The 17,625-nt window shown below is 42.1% G+C and overlaps 1 protein-coding gene across 1 annotated transcript; it reads left to right on the plus strand.

Annotated features, from left to right (window-relative positions):
- Window positions 1-12,114: 12,114 nt before the first annotated feature.
- On the plus strand, window positions 12,115-17,057 carry LOC311295863 (elastase-1-like). Its single transcript, XM_084417400.1, has 8 exons — window positions 12,115-12,222; window positions 12,378-12,469; window positions 12,849-12,949; window positions 13,832-13,957; window positions 16,207-16,343; window positions 16,439-16,581; window positions 16,670-16,819; window positions 16,949-17,057. The coding sequence occupies exons 1-8, from the start codon at window positions 12,183-12,185 to the stop codon at window positions 16,958-16,960; spliced, it is 801 nt and encodes a 266-aa protein (XP_084273526.1). The 5' UTR covers window positions 12,115-12,182; the 3' UTR covers window positions 16,961-17,057.
- The last annotated feature ends 568 nt before the right edge of the window (window positions 17,058-17,625 follow it).

Genomic DNA, 17,625 nt, shown 5'->3' on the forward strand with positions numbered 1-17,625 from the left:
CCATCAGGATCTTCATAGAATAAGGCCTGATTGGTGGCTGCGTTGAGTTCAGCTATGAACGTTTCTTTATCGCTAAACTTCCATGGTATCCAATCATCATTCTTCAGTTTGTGTAACAAAGGTTGTAACAAAAATTTGCACAAATTGTGCAACTCGAAGGCTATAATAACAAATACAGCTAGCTGTCAGCCTTTATGCAGAATGGAAATGCTTTATGCATTAAACAACACACACATATATGTCAAAATGCCTGATGGGACTAGCCACACCAAATGATATGCTTATTTCATTAGTTTAAAGCATAGAATATAAAGAATATTATGTTGCATTTCAGATGTGTTTTGTCCATAGAAATGCATTATTCACCACTGTAAAGTGACATGACTGACTGATGTTTTCTGCACAATCCGAAGATGCGATTAATTGATAGCAAATTTGTTTATGATTATCATCAATTAGTTGTTGCAGGCCTAATACATTGTGTTTTCATTACGTTTGTTGTTAGAGTAGTAAGGGCAACATCTTGCATCTTTTTTTTAGCAATAATGCATTATTTGCGAAGACCTCATCTTTATTAGAAAAATTAAACTGAAGGACAACTCACAACACTTGAAAACTCTGAATTTCCTGTACGAGGTCCCACTGCTGATGATCTGTAGATTATAAGGTCCAGATGTGATGTTACTGACGGTCAGAGATCCAGTGTTCTTGTTCAGCCTCAGTTTGTCTCTGAATCTCTCATCTGCATCAGCATATGTCGTCTCTCCGGTCTCTCCGATCAGTTGAGCGATGAGATTGTCTTGATCTCCAAACATCCACAGCACATGATCAGATCATCTTTCTGTACTTCAGTATCAGGGTTTAGAGTCACATTCTTTTCCTCCTTACCCAAAATCATCCTTGCTTCATTTGTGACAGCACAACATATAAAACAAAAGTTCTTTGATTAGAAAAATTGTGTGAATTTAAACATCAGGGTTTGAAATTGCAACAAAGATCATTCAGATGCCAATTTATCAGTTTGACAAGGACATTTTTTGCACTATGCAGCGTAGGTGTATTAGGTGCACTATGAAGTCCTGAGAGCAGTTAAGAAGTTAAGTTAAAAGCAGTTAAGAAAGCAAAATGTCAATATTTTTCACAAATCACTGATAAATATAGGCAAAAGCCAAAGTTACTTTTTGATACCATTTAAATCCTTCTCCAAAAGCTTATCCGGTACCCTCTCACTTAAATGGCGATGAATTTCTTACAATTTTCTCCAATAAGATAGCAAATCATAGGCCATGCACTGTTGAAACTCGTAACACTATAAACTGAAGAAGTTTATATCTTCTCCATTCTCTTCTGTTTGTCACAAATTTAAATCTATTTCTATTTCATATCTACAAGAATGATTGCCCTTCTCAAGCCTACATTCTGTTCACTGGACATTATTCCCACTTGTATCTTTATTCAACTTTTTCACACTATGGCAAAGCTTACTACCAGACTCTGGTACATTTCATTTGTACAGAGAGTCTGGCCTCTCTCCATTGACAAGCGTTAACTTCCTTGTAGGCGGGTATTCTGTTGAAGTTTAAAACTATTGGATCTGCCCAGAGTCACTCTGGATCTGCCATAACCAGTCGCTAACCTTTGGTCGTGACGTAACCCTACAACTCAAACTAGCGCACGACCTCAACGTCATCGTTCTCTGCCACTCCCTCTGTTCGCTGATTGGACCGCCAAAAATTTGGCCGGAGAAAACCAAAGAATACACCACAATCCCAGACGTAGTACTGAAGGGAAATAAAATTGAGCGGAAGTACGCAGGAGGGCAGAGCCAGGCTAAAGCTTACTTACCATTGTCAATAAATCACTTAGTCTGGGGATTTTTCCAGCTGACCTCAAACATGCTCTGGTAGTCCCTCCAATCAAGAAACCAGATCTTGATCCTGCTGTTCTTAATAATTACAGGCCCATCTCTAACTTCCCTTTTATTTCAAAAGTTTTAGAAAAAGTTGAATCAAATCAACTCCACTCTTATTTAAACCTCCATTCTATATATGAGAAGTTTCAGTCTGGTTTTCGAGCCCTCCACAGCACTGAATCAGCTCTACTGAAGGTTCTCAATGACATCTATCTGACAACAGATGCTGGAGATTCTGTTATTTTAATGCTTTTAGATCTTAGCTCGGCTTTTGACATGGTGGATCATGATATTCTTTTATCTAGACCTGAACATGATGTGGGGCTGAAAGGAACAGTCCCAAATTGGTTTAGTTCTTATTTGAAAGATTGAAAATTTTCTGTCTGTTTTGGCTCCTCTGTGTCCTCTGCTGCCCACCTTCATTGGGGGGTCCCTCTGGGCTCCATTTCGGATCCTACTTTTTGTCCTCAAGTACATACACTTACCTCGTCAGTGAACACCTGTGTGGAAAATCTTGGTGTTTTTCTAGATAGTGACTTGAAACTTGATAAGCAAGTAAATTCTGTTGTCAGATCGTGTTTTTTCCATCTTCGTCTGCTGACCAAAGTTTAAGCCAAAGCCTTTTCTTTGTCCTCAAGTCTTTGAATGGGTGATCCATGCATTTTTATCATCTCGATTAGATTACTGTAATTCCTTATACTATGGAATAAATTCCACTACTTTAGCACGTCTTCAGGTAGTCCAAAATGCTGCAGCGAGACTTTTAAAAGGTCTCAGCAAACGTGATCATATTACACCAATTCTAGCATCACTTTACTGGCTGCCAGTTCGCTTTAGGGTTGATTTTAAAATTCTCTTATTTGTTTACAAGTGCCTAAATAACCTGGCTCCCCCCTACCTCTCTGAGGTAGTGGGGATACTTTTAGTGCAATACATTATACAATCCTTCCAGAGGCCTTAGATCAAGGACACAGGAACCTTTATCTATCCCACGGTTCAGACTAAAACAAAGAGGTCATCGTACCTTTGCTATTGCGGTCCCTACATTATGGAATAGTTTGCCTTTTCATGTTAGATCTACACCTGACTTGTCAATTTTCAAGTCACGGCTGAAAACCTATTTCTATCACTTGCTTTTAATAATCAGTCATTTGTATCGTTTTTTAAAATTATTCTTTTTATGAATGTTGTTTGTTTTAATTTTCTGTTTTAATTTTTTCTTCCCCTATGTCTGTCATGTTCATGTTCCATGCTGTTTTGCACTATCCATCAGTGGTTGAACATTCCAGGCTCCAAAGTTCATAGTTTTGTGTTTCTGACCGCAAATGGTGAGGACGTGGTAATCCAGTCGGGAGGTTTAAGGCAGGCTATTTTTAGGGCACCTTTTCTAGCCCCTTCCCCATGTGGGGTGTTACATATTCATGTATTTGTGATTCGTTTGTTCTATGTTATGATCTGTTTGTCCTCTATGGGGCGAGTAGGTTGTGTTTTTGTTTTATTAGGGACTGATTGCCGGCATCTGTGGATCCTGTATGTTTGGCATAAGAGGTCCAGGCGGCCAAATCTGCGCGGCGGGCGGGGTGTTCGGCGGCAGTTCTGTGTGCTCTCTTGTTGTGTCTTACCCCGGTTCATTTTCCTATCATTATGTCTATATCATTTTGGTAATAAATCCCCTATTGTACGAGCTGTGTTGTCTATGTCCTCTCTTGTGTTATGGCTGCGGTCGTAACATGGGGTGAGCAGAGTAGATCCTAAAGAGGGCTGCTCAGTCGTTGGTACAGCTACCGAATGGCTCTTTCTGCCTTCTAACTGAGTCTAGCACTCACCGCCTAATGTGGCAGTTTTTGACTAGGGGCTTCCAGATCTCACTATCCTGCCCCCGTGTGTCTGACCAGCTAGTTTTGCCTCAGGCTTGTTACATCTGGCCCGGCCCTCTAGCTGCTACCGTAGGCGCACACCAGGCTCAACATCCCTGGTGAGTCGGTACAGTCAGCAGCTGCCAACGCCGAACCCCGGGCGGCGGTTAACTAACCCGGAAAACTCAGTTTGTCTGAGCCTGGGCGCGTGGAGCCCCTGGTGGAGGAAATTCCACCAAAACGGGTCTTTGGACCTTCCACTGCAACCAGGACCATCTCCAGTCGTCTTGACTACGTCTTGCCACTGGGTACAGATGTGGCTGGTCGAGAGAGTGAGGATGAATGCTGCGCAAATCACCCTCACTTAAATCCAAGTTCTCTGCGCAAGTCATGGCACTTTTTTCTTACCATCGTCATTATCCAAGTCCTGTGGCGATGGGTGAGCGACGAAGCAGCAGGCACGGATATGCTGGAAGCTGTAGTCGCAAACCTGCATGCAGGCGGCTCAGGATATTGGTCGTTCCCTCACTGGACCGAAGCAGCAGTGAAGTCCGGCAGCACCCTGAGTGACTGAGCAGCCCTATTCAGGATCACACTGCTCACCTCCGTAGTGAGGAAAGGGTTAGAAAAGGTACCCTAAACATTGTCTGCTTCAAAACATCCTGGCCAGCCTACCGCAGCTGGCGGGATCTCGTACTTGCGGTCGAAAAACAAAAAATAAAACGAAAAAGACCAAAGTGATACCACTCACTGTAGGCGCCTGGAATGTGCGCACCTTGATGGACACATCTGGATCAAAAAGACCTGAGAGACGCACCGCCCTCGTGGGCAGAGAGCTAGCCAGATATAATGTGGATGTTGCTGCCCTTAGTGAGACCCGACTGGCCGATACTGGACAAGTGACTGAAGTGGGTGCAGGTTACACATTCTTCTGGAGCGGACGAGGCCAGGAGGAGAGACGGGAGGCTGGTGTTGGTTTTGCAGTAAAAAATCACCTGGTCAACCAACTGGCAAGCCAACCCAAGGGGATAAACGACCGTTTAATGACCTTACAGCTCCACCTAGTTGGTAAAAAGGCAGCCACCATCATCAGTGCCTATGCCCCTACCATGACCAACTCTGACGAGATCAAAACCAAGTTTTATAATGACCTGGAAGTCATTATTGCTGCCACAGCCAGCTCGGATAAACTCCTGATACTGGGTGATTTCAATGCCAGAGTTGGAAGTGACCATCAATCATGGAATGGAGTCATAGGTGCACATGGTATTGGAAAATGTAACAGCAACGGTCTTCTACTGCTGCAAACATGCTCTGAATTTGACCTGCTCATCACCAACACGATATTCCAACTACCAAAGCGCAAGAAAACTTCATGGATGCATCCTCGTTCACACCACTGGCACTTGATTGACTACGTCATCGTGAGGAGGAGCGACCGGCACGATGTCAGGGTGACCAAGGCAATGTGTGGTGCTGAATGTTGGACTGACCATCGTCTCATTATCTCCAAACTTAACATCCGGATTAAGCCTAGCAGACGCCCACAAGGACAAAGACGTGTCAAGCGTCTTAACATCACTCGCCTACAACAGGAACACACCAGACTGGCCTTTGTTGAGGCTTTAGACCATCACCTGGAGTCTCTAAGCTTCGAGCATACAGACGCTGAGGCAGACTGGACTGCTCTCAAGACCGTGCTGCATTCTACAGCTCTTGAATCACTTGGTGTTCCATTACGTACACATCAAGACTGGTTCGATGAGAACGATGCAGAAATCCGAGCACTCCTTGACGAAAAACATCGCCTGCATAAAGCATATCTGAATGACAGCAGCTCAAGTTTAAAGAAAATTGCCTTCCTCAACATTCGCAGGATTGTTCAGCAGAGACTCAGAGTCATGCAAGACGCCTGGCTGTGCGCAAAAGCTGAGGAGATTCAATCCTACGCTGACAGTAATAACACCAAGTGCCTCTACTATGCACTCAAGCAGGTCTATGGTCCGCAACACTCAGGAACTTCATCTCTCCTGAACTTAGATGGAACAACACTCCTTACGGAGAAGGACAAAATACTTGAAAGGTGGGTCGAACACTACAGCGCGGTCCTTAATCGGCCATCGTGCATAAATGAGGAGGCAATTGCGAGATTGCCTCAAGTTGAAATAAACCAGTCCTTGGCTGTTCTACCATCCACTGAGGAAACCAGCAAAGCCATAACACTTCTCTCATCAGGCAAAGCTCCAGGGTCCGATGCCATTCCAGCAGAAATCTACAAGGCTGGAGGGCCTCGCTTAGTCGAGAAACTGACCGACCTCTTCCAGGTTATGTGGAAATTAGAAGCTGTTCCCAAGGAGTTCAAGGATACTACTATAATCAATCTATATAAAAGGAAAGGCGATCGGCAGGACTGTGACAACCATAGAGGCATCTCCATACTATCAGTCGCTGGCAAAATCTTGGCAAGAATCCTTCTGAACCGCCTAATTGTCCATCTAGACCAGGGTCTGCTACCTGAGAGTCAGTGTGGCTTCAGAAAAGACCGCGGAACCACTGACATGGTATTTACTGCTCGGCAGTTACAGGAGAAATGCCAAGAACAAAATGTTGATCTATATATGGCTTTCGTTGATTTAACAAAAGCATTCGACACAGTCAGCCGGGAGGGCCTATGGAAAATCATGGCCAAGTATGGGTGTCCAGACAAGTTCATTGGCATTGTGCGCAATCTCCATGATGGTATGATGGCCAGCGTCAGAGACCAGCAAGAACTCTCTGATCCGTTCCCAATCACAAACGGGGTGAAGCAAGGCTGCGTTTTAGCGCCAACGCTCTTCAGTATGGTGTTTTCTGCCATGCTGCAAGACTCATTCCAGAATTACAACACTGGGATTAACTTCATTTACCGTTTTGACGGTGGGCTATTCAATCTGCGGAGGATGCAAGCCAAAACTAGAGTGGAGGAAGTCACTGTTCGAGAACTTTTGTTTGCTGATGACTGTGCTCTGGCTGCTGGCTCAAACAAAGATCTACAGGACAGTATGGACCACCTCTCCTCAGCTTGCAACAACTTCGGCCTAACAATCAGCACAAAGAAGACTGAAGTCCTATACCAACCTGTTCCTGGGAAACCCTACACTGAGCCAACCATCTTTGTGAATGGGAAAAAGCTTTCAGCCGTTGACAAGTTTATTTACCTTGGTAGTGCACTCTCTCGTGCTGTGCACATAGATGATGAAATTAACATCAGGATTGTCAAGGCCAGCGCAGCCTTTGGACGTCTACGTGACTCGGTATGGGAAAGGACTGGCATAAAGCAGGAGACAAAACTGAAGGTCTACCGGGCTGTTGTCTTACCAACTCTTCTGTATGGGTGCGAAGCCTGGACAGTCTACCAGCGCCATGCCAAAAAATTGAATCATATCCACTTGAGCTGTCTGAGGAAACTGCTGAGGATCAAGTGGCAAGACAGAATCCCTGACACGGAAGTCCTCAGCAGGGCAAATATCCCCAGCATCTACACCATGCTTGCGAAGGAACAGCTCAGATGGACTGGCCACGTGATCAGAATGCCCTACGTGAGACTTCCAAAACAAGTCTTCTTTGGCGAGCTGAAAAATGGCAAGCGAGCACAAGGTGGCCCCAAAAAGCGCTACAAGGACACCCTTAAAGCTTCCTTGAAGAGCTTTGGACTCGACCTGAAAAGCTGGGAATCCCTAGCACAGGACCGACCTGCCTGGAGAAGAAAAGTCCAGGACGGTGCAGTCCTCTGTGAGAGTAGGAGAAGCTCCTGTGCTATCTTGAAGAGGCAGCAACGCAAATCTACCAAGGAAGGACATGTGGCTGCACCTCAGAGCTCTACATCCTCCCTGACCTCTCCAGTGTGCCGCAGGGAATTCCGGGCTCGGATTGGCCTCTTCAGTCATCTGCGCACTCATCAAAACCCAACAAAATGACAAACGTGCCATGGTCATCATCAACTTTGATGGACGAACAAGAAGAAGAAGAAGAAGAAGATCCTGCCCCCATCGCCACTTTCTGGTCGCCATAGGACTTAAACCGGGATGTTAGGGTGGTTTCCCAAAGAGGATGCCTGTGCGTGATTTTGTTTAACATGCGGAGACTGGTTCACACATCCACCACACGGTCCTTGACAGATCTGGGTCGGAATCCAGTGGCATGGAGTCCAAGATGACTGGAGGCCCTTTTCTGCTGCAGCCTTCATCTGCCTTCCCAGCCGTTGTGATGTTCCCCTATGGCCAGCCATCATAATTCGCCTGTTCCACCGTTGAGGTCTTGGTTAGTTGGATTGCTCTTTGTTAGGGACCTCCCCTTGACCTTACCACCATGGTTGGCCCTACCAGGAGCATAGCTCCAGACGGCATTGCTCTTGGGATCACAGGACCACACAAGCATCTCCACCACAACAAGGTGGCAAACCCCACACTCTAAAAACTCATGGGTTATTTCTTCAACCCATTTTCTGGGTTATTTGTGTTGGGTTAAAATTATGGGTTATTTTTTCAGAGAGTAACCATTTTCTGGGTTATAGGGCTAATATTTTGACCCAATTCATGGGTTGTTTGGGTTTCTGGGTTATTTTTCAAAGAGTAACCCATGTTCTGGGTTATAGGGTTGGCTTTCTCTCTCTCTCTCTCGCCCGCCCGACCGCAGTTGTTCTGGAATTTTCTCACAACAGTCGTAACCGTCGCTTTCGCGCTCGATCCGTTTTGGCCTGTGCTTCATCGGTGCAACTTCATCTATATTCAAGGTAAGAGAGTATTTTCAGTGTTGATGTAATGTAAACTTTTCTGTGTCCATGTCCCTGTTGCTAGTTTATCACCATTTGCTAAAAAAAAAAAATACGTTGAGACTAGCGTTAGCCGTGGTAATTCTGTGGTTGGCATGTGGCCGCGGCTATCACGACAACATCTAGGAGAACTCGAGGTAACGTTTTCACACACCGGACGCGATTTTGAACAAGGTCCTGAGCCGTTGCTGGGTGTCGCGGACAGACGCCGGATGGTGCCGCCGGTGTTTGTACACTCATAGAGAATAATATAATGTGTTCGAATTTTAAAGACGCGGCACTGCGCTTCGCGTCCGGTGTGTGAGCCCCTTGAGAGACTGCACGTCTGGTGAGCCATACCTCGAGTTGTCCTAGACGCGACGTGACGCGGCGCTTCTCGTCCGGTGTGCGCAACACAATAGTTGAGTTATGTTTTCCAGCTGCGCCGTGCTTATCATATTATACAGTGCTCTACTGGCTGAAGTAGTGAGAGTTAAAGAAGCGGGTCAAGTCTTCAAATTGTTGCTAACCTCTATATTGCTATGTTTTCTCCAGGTCATTTTGAATGGACAGTTTTGTCGCTGATAAGCTAACTGAGTGGCAGCTGTCTGAGCTGACAGAGAATTTTAGAGGTGAGCATTTTACTCTTATTGCCCTTATATCATCTCTCTATACCCAAAATTTTTTTAATAAGACTTAAATGTGTCAGTGCAAGATTTTGTGAAAGTCACAAATTCTTCGCCAGTGGGGTATACACAACCCTAAAAGATTATTGTGCCTTGTCTTTAAGCTTTTATGCATAAGAATGGGCAAGATATTCACCTTTGCATTAATATCATTGCACTTTTTAATGAAAGAAAAGATGTAATTCACACAAAATGGGTAACGTTAATGCTGCAAAAGAACCACATTAGTTAACTAGCAATTTGGGCCACGTAAAAAAAAAAAAAAAAAAAAAGCCACTGCATTCCCTTAAAAGTGATTATTTGTTAGCTTGATAATGAAAGAGTGTCTGGTGAGTGGTTCACAATTGTCTCAACTTATTAACAATACTCATGTTGTCTTGTTTTCTGTCTTTCAGATGAAGACATATGAGGAGGCATTTCTTCTCTTTGATGAGGGCACTATCAAAAATATTGTCCCCAAAGTTGTCCCCAGGCTTGAATTCCTGAGGCTCTTCTGAGAATTGTTGTTTATTTTTCTATTTTTTTATTTCTAATATTGTTATTACAGTGTGACCTAAAATAAATAGGAAAATAAACATGTCCAAGTGTGTGTTTTTTCATATAGATTTTAATTTAATGCAATAAAAATGTAAAAGTGCTTGAAGCGTGTAATATAATGTAAAACAAAGTTTTATTTTCTGAAATAATAGGCATACTGGCATAGTGAGGTTAAGTTAGGTTATTTTTGACCCAACTCCTGGGTTAAAAAAGGATCAACTAATTTTTGGGTTATTTCTACCCAGATGTTGGGTTTTTTAAACCCAACATTTGGGTCAGGTATTTAACCCAGAATTTGGGTCAAAAAGCATAACCCAATTTTCTGAGTTGAGATAACCCATAAATTAGTTGGTCCCTTTTTAACCCAGGAGTTTTTAGAGTGCAGAGAGGATCATCATATGTAATGATCTTTTCAGTCCCTCTTTTGATTTCAGCTATGAGAGCATCTTTATCTCCAAACAGCCACAGTATCTGATTGTTTTTCTGTTTTTCATTATCAGTCTCGAGGGTAACATCATCTCTCTCTAGTACTGACACTTTCTTCACTTCATGTCACAGTAACACATAGAAATAAGTAGATTATAACACGAGAGTCAGTAAAGCTACAACGGACAAGGAGATAGAGGGCCCTATTTTAACGATCTGAAACGCAAGTATCAAACGCGAAACGCAAGTAACTTTGTGGGTGGATCTCGCCGGATGGGCGGATCTCGCCAGACAAGCCAGATTCCACCATATCTTTATGTATACAATCATAATCTTTTACATTGTAATCCTTTTATTTGTAATATTTTGCTAATTTGTGTGCTGCTGCGTGTCCCTATGTGTGTAATAAGCAAAGTGTACTCGCGTTTTTCACCCGTCTATAGGCGCACATTACTAATGCGCTCTTTAAATAACAAAAAAAATATTGCGCCATTGACCAGGTTTCAGTTGGTCAATGCCGCAGTCTATTAGCCTGGCTCCGCCCTCCTACGTACTTCCGCTCAATTTCATTTTCCTTCAGTACTACGTCTGGGACTGCTGTATATTCTTAGGTTTCCAGAATCAAATTTTTTGTAGGACCAATCAGCGAATAGAGGGAGTGGCTGAGAATGAGGACGTTGATGTGATCACACACATGACTAGCGTCGGCCAATAGTGAGCCTACGTGTGACGTACAACACACAGACGCGCTGCTTTATCAAGACTCGAGGAACAGAGAGAAGGAAATGAATAGTGGAATAAAGTCGTTTTTTTTTTTTTTTTCGCACAAAAAGTATTCTCGTCGCTTTATAAACTTTATAAAAGACAGACATCTTATTCTAAACATAATCCTCTGATCATTCGGACGACCACACGTTAGCGATTGGTTATGGCAGATCCTGAGTGACTCTGGGCAGATCCAATAGTTTTGAACTTTAACAGAGAACCCGCCTTCAAGGAAGTAAACGTTTCTCAATGGAGCGAGGCCAGACTCTCTGTACAAATGAAATGTACGAGAGTCTGGTAGAACCAGGCTAGCAGTCTATTTCAGTTGCCTCAATATAGCAAAGCACCAACAATGCGCCTGAATACACCTCGTTTTCAGACCAGCACGCCCATGGGCGCAAATACATTTGCTGTTTAAACAACGTGGCGCAGGATGTGAAAATGATCAAGCTAAAACTAGCATAAAACACTTGTGTCGCACTTGCCGCTGTATTGCGCCGGGTTTAAGATAGGGCCCAGAGAGAGGATGACATGCACCTAAATTATGTGATACTCTACTGTAACATATTAAAACAAAACAATAGGTTTTAACAAATACAACATTTATACTATTCATGTACATTATTTATGATTCTGTGCAGTAATGTCCTGCATAATATTGGATAAACTGAGGACAAATTATTATTATATACACTGTAACATTCAGTGTTAACTATTAAAATTCTTCCTTTTTTTTTTTGTAAATCTGTTTTTAGTGCTTAAACTTAAACTTCTTTTATTAATTAAATAGAAAAATCTGAATTTATAATAATATATTAACATGAATAATTATATTAATGAATACAAATACAATTTTATAAATTATGTCTAATTAAATGATTATTTTTGATTCATTTAAAAAAAACATGATGTAGAAATGCACATTAAACCATGCATGACCTTTATATCAGGTGCAAAAGTGAGATACTGTGAGATGCTGAGATGTTAACTCAAAGCTAACGCAGGTCAAGCCTTTGTGCCTAACTAGATAAACAAGTTTATTCTGCAGCTGGAACATTGGCCTTGGCTGTGGTGATATCTGTGGGATTCACACACCTGTGGACATCAGCCATGAGTAAACACTTGTTCCGTACAGCGCTGCAAATTTCTGAGGGCATATATATGGACGATGGTACAGTTCAGAGTGCAGAAAGACCAGACAGACTGCAAACATGCTGAGGATCTTGTTGTTGAGTGTGCTGGCCGCCCTGGGTAAGACGCCTCTCTCTTTCTGTTGAGAAAACCACTAAATCACTTCGATTTTAACAAGTTAACAAATGCGAATGTACTCAGCTCAGTCTATATGGGCTCAAACTACAAAATTACTACACTCCTAGTATGTCTAAGTGTGTTTTTTTTGTGTCCAGCGCTGGCTGAGCCCAGATACATGGAGGATCAGAGCATTGAGGAGCGGGTTGTGGGTGGAGAGGTGGCAAGACCCAACTCCTGGCCCTGGCAGGTATGACATTTTTAACATTAACTCAATACAAATCCTTTGAAATCTCAGCAACTACTCCATGGTCTTGTGCTTTATTGTAAAGCAACCTTGAGTTTCCTGAAAGGCGCTATATAAAATAAACACATTATTATTATTATTATTATTATTATTATTAGCTATTTTTCTAAATATGGTAGAAGGTTTGTTGGTGATCCACTGACCTTGGCACCACAATATTGGCCATACATTTATAGCTTCTAGTAAAACATGAAGCTGGTTATAACTGGATTTTCCAACATCAATAATATCCAATCAGCAAGTTATTAATATACCACTCATATTGAAATTCATAATCCTGTCATATTTTCAAATTCTAATTAAATCACTGTCCCTTTCTCAGATCTCTCTCCAGTACCTGTCCGGCGGTAGCTACTATCATACCTGTGGTGGGTCTCTGATCAGAAGGAATTGGGTGATGACCGCTGCCCACTGTGTTGACACGTAATGAATCCACGTTTTTTGTATCTAAATGGTTAAGAAACAACACAAACATCTGATAAACTGAGACAGATCACATGATGAGTATGAATCTGAAGGAGTTTGAGGTCTCTGCAGAACAATAGTGGGCGTTTCTAAATTTGTGGCCGTTTTCAAACTGGTGGGTGATTCTAAATCATGGAATGAAAATCATCCGCTTTACCCCTAAACCCTACCGTAACTGAGACGGGGGCAAATCAGGTAACGAGGTCGAAAACACCCCTCCATTGGCCAACTCCCATTACTGTCCTGCTGAGACCTGTTGACCTTATTCAGAGCAGCGCCATGACAGGTATAAAAGCAAGGCTCTGAGCAATAGACCGTGTTTTCAATAGCATCCGCTGTAAAAAGATGTATAAAGTTCCTAGATCACTTATAATTTTCCACAGTTCTTGTTGTCCAGAGTTTTTTCTTTTCTTTTAAATATACAGTATATATATTTTTTAGCAGTGTTCATCAGCAGAACAATCCAAACACACATTTAATAACAGTACAACCCTCTGACTGAAGAGATGAATGTCTATTCCTTCATTCCCGTTAAAAATCAAAGATGGCGCTGCTGTGAATAAGGTTTTGATCTGAAGCGCGCCTCATAGGACTGGTCGCCCTCTGGCGGAAGGTGTAATACACTTTCAACGTGTTTGCAAAACATTTTTGGTTGTACTCGTATGGATTCAGACAGCTGTGTGTTGACCATCAAAACTCTTCTAATTTTGCCAATTTTTCGCATTTAATCAGGACCAACATTGACTAGCCAATGGAAATTTCGCGCCTTTAAGACGTCAATAAAAAAGTGTTCGCTTGTTCCTCACTCTACTTATGTTTTTCTGAACGTGTTTCCTGCAGCTCGAGAACTTGGCGTGTTGTCCTGGGCGACCACGACATCTACAACCAAGAGGGTCGCGAGCAGTACATGACCGTCAGTCAAGTCATCATCCACCCCAACTGGAACAGAAACAATGTGGCTTCTGGGTGCGTATATAACATACAACACATACACGACTGTGGGCCACAGGTAAGTCATGTCGCCACAAAAAAGTATTGATCTGGCTTGGCAATAGTATTGTTGTTTGTTTTTCTGTAACTGTTACAGAAAAACAAACAACAATACTATTGCCAAGCCGATTCAACATATCTTACACGAATGTAAAAAGTAAATACATTTACTGTAATATATGACTGACTCGACCATTTAACGTACGCATCACACTCAGCTGTGTTGATAATTCTTCGCAGCTTTCTGAAATTCTTGATTGTGATTGGTCAATGGCAGCATTTAGCCGTCACAAATTTTCTAATAATAACTGTCACCTGTTCAACCATAGCAACTGTATATTATTCTGCTGATTTTCGGTGCTATTTTCTTTTCTCTCGTATCACTCCACTAGCTAACAAGCGACATCAGTTTTTGTACTCAAAATACATTTAGAGGACTTAATAGTAGTATAATATATTATTGCTTTTTATTAGCGGAAGATTTAAAGGATAATAGTAATACAAGTAAAATTATTTAAAGAAAACCTCAGATCAATATTTTATGTTCTCCACTCAGGGTTCAGTCAGACCACCTTCTCTATTTATTATTTATTTATTTTTGGTTACACTTTATTTAAGGTGATGTAGTTACATTGTACTCACTTAAACAAGTAGCCTACTATACTAACTACTTAGGGTTAGGGTTTGGGGTTACACTTTATTTTAAGGTGTGATTGATACAGTGTAATCATGTTTAAGTCCTGAGTAATATTAAGCAACTACATGTACTTACTATAGGGTTAGGGTAGGATTAGGATTTGGTTGGGGGTTATTTGCTTGTAATTCTGCATAATTTACTTTTAGGGTTAGTATTACTTAGTACATGTATTGTATGTAACAAGGACACTGAAAAATATAGCGTTACTGGGTTTGGTTTAGGCCTAGTTACTTGTAATTATGCATAATTTACTCTTACTATATGGACTATATTATATAGAGTACATGTAGTAACATGTAATTACGTCAACTTAAAATAAAGTGTTACCTTATTTTTTGCACTAATGACAGTAAACAGTAAGTAAGTAAGTAAAATGTATTTATATAGCACCTTTCACAGACAAAAGGTCACAAAGTGCTTTACAAACGGTTAATTAAAAAGATCAGACATGCAAACAATAGATCTACCAAAACAACACACAAAACCAAAAACTACACAAACATAAAATAACAAGTAACCAATGCTATCAAATAAAAGCAAGCCCAAAAAGATGCGTCTTCAGATGTTTTTTAAAAGAATTGATAGAATCCATAGTTCTCAGTGCTAAGGGAAGTGAGTTCCAAAGCCTCGGTGCCACAGTACAAAAGGCACAGTCCCCTTTAGTCTTTAGACGAGTTCTAGGGACAATTAGAAGGTCCATACCAGAAGACCGTAAGAGCCGACCCGGTGAATGTTTGTGTAAAAGATCTTGAATATAGAGAGGTGCCTGGCCGTGCAGGGCTCTATATGTGAAAACAAAAATTTTAAACTGCACTCTGTATTCAACTGGAAGCCAATAAAGGTCCTTGAGAACTGGTCTTATATGAGACCACTTACTGGTACCAGTCAAAAACCTTGCTGCAGCATTTTTTACAACTTGTAGTCGCTGCATAGAAGACTTATTCAAACAAGTGTACAGAACATTACAGTAGTCCAATCTTGACGAGATGAAGGCATGAACAAGCATCTCCATCTCTTTTCTTGAGACCACCGATCTAATCTGAGCAATGTTCCTAAGATGGTAAAAACATGAGCGAACTACAGACTTTATATGACTGTTAAAACATATGGCTCTATCTAGGCAGACACCCAGATTTCTTATTTCACTACAATCTGAGGTGGCTGAAACCCCCAAAACCTGCTTAATCTTAGGTATAATATTGTCAGGAGCAAAGATCATCAATTCAGTTTTATCCTTATTACACATCATCACCTTATTATCCTATAAACACATCATATATCAACAATTACGCATTTAACTTTAATGCTACACATGCAACTACTGTATATCTACAATTACAGAAAATATCAAAGCAGCATACTTGACTCTATTGAGTTTTTGCCATAAGTTTCATGCATAACTACCCGGACTTACATCATCAACACAACATCCATGATCATATTAAAGATCTTCTAAAGTTATTGCGCCCCCTAGTATGAGAAATGAAGTGCGCCTTGTAGACTGTGATGTCTGTTCTTTGTATTTCAGATATGATATCGCTCTTATGCGTCTGTCCTCTGATGCTTCTCTGAACACGTATGTGCAGCTGGCCACCCTTCCACCCTCTGGACAGGTTCTGCCCCACAACAACAACTGTTACATCACCGGCTGGGGCCGCACTCAGAGTCAGTTTCACTTCAGATAGCTTTGACGTTGCCTGAAATCATTTGCATGTACTCATTCCTGATTCCTTCCTCTCATGGATGTGATCTTCATTTAGCTGGTGGGTCACTCTCCGCTCAGCTGAAACAGGCCTACCTGCCCGTGGTGGCCCACAGTACCTGCTCTCGTAGCGACTGGTGGGGAAGCACCGTGAAGAACACTATGGTGTGCGCTGGTGGCGGCAGCTTGTCTGGATGCCAGGTGAGAAAGACTGGCTGTCAAACAGATCATGAACTATTTCATACTTCAGTAAAATGTCTAATTTTGTCTCCTGTTGTGTTGTTTTTAGGGTGACTCTGGCGGTCCTCTGAACTGTCAGGTCAGCGGTCAGTACGTCGTCCATGGTGTGACCAGCTTTGTGTCATCATCGGGTTGTAATGCCTACCAGAAGCCAACAGTCTTCACTCGTGTGTCTGCCTACAGCAGCTGGATTAGTGGAGTAAGTCCAATTATATCATGATTATAATAAAACTTTACATAAGTAACTAACAAGCAATGAATGTCATGACTGTATCTTATAATACTCTGTTTTCATTTCATATTTCTTGTGCCATTTTGTTCATTTCAGATCATTGGATAAGTGGAAAAACTGAGAAGATGAAAGAAAAACATCCTCCATTTATCAGCGCCTAACATCTGCAATGGCAAACAATATTTACAATAAACTTTACATCTAATCTTTGGCTGCTTTTGAATCATTTTAAAGATGTGTGTCCTCGTTTCTGTCACATACTGCTCTGAGACACGAAGGTTGAGGATCCAAATGGAGTTTCATTGAACAGAGGGTAGACGTAATCCAGAAAACAGGCAATATGCCAAAAACATTCGGTAATCAGTCCAAACAATAACAGGGGCACAGGCCTAAAAAGTAAAATCCAAGGACAGGCAGAGATCAAAACCAAGAACACGGGAATAACAGACAGAACGCTCAGATGAGCGTGATAATGGATGATAGTCTGAACTAAGGATTATGGAGAATGGAGTCTGTGGATGTGTGGTATTGTCCATGGTGGAGTACCCTCTGATGGTAATCCCAGGCACTCTCACTGGTAATCATTACATAGCCCCCCTCCTAAGGAGCGGCTTCCAGACGCTCCTAATAAAGTAATAGAAGTCCAGGAGGGAGGTGGAGTGGAGGCGGACCAGGGGGAAGGGTGAAGGGCTAGGTCTGTGGAGAGGAGGAGATAGTACAGGGTGACACAGGGAGAGTAGGCAGCAGGGGCGGAGAAGGGTGTGCTGGAGCCA

The sequence above is a fragment of the Rutilus rutilus genome (genome assembly GCF_951802725.1).
Source record: "Rutilus rutilus genome assembly, chromosome: 8".
Lineage (NCBI taxonomy): Eukaryota > Metazoa > Chordata > Actinopteri > Cypriniformes > Leuciscidae > Rutilus > Rutilus rutilus.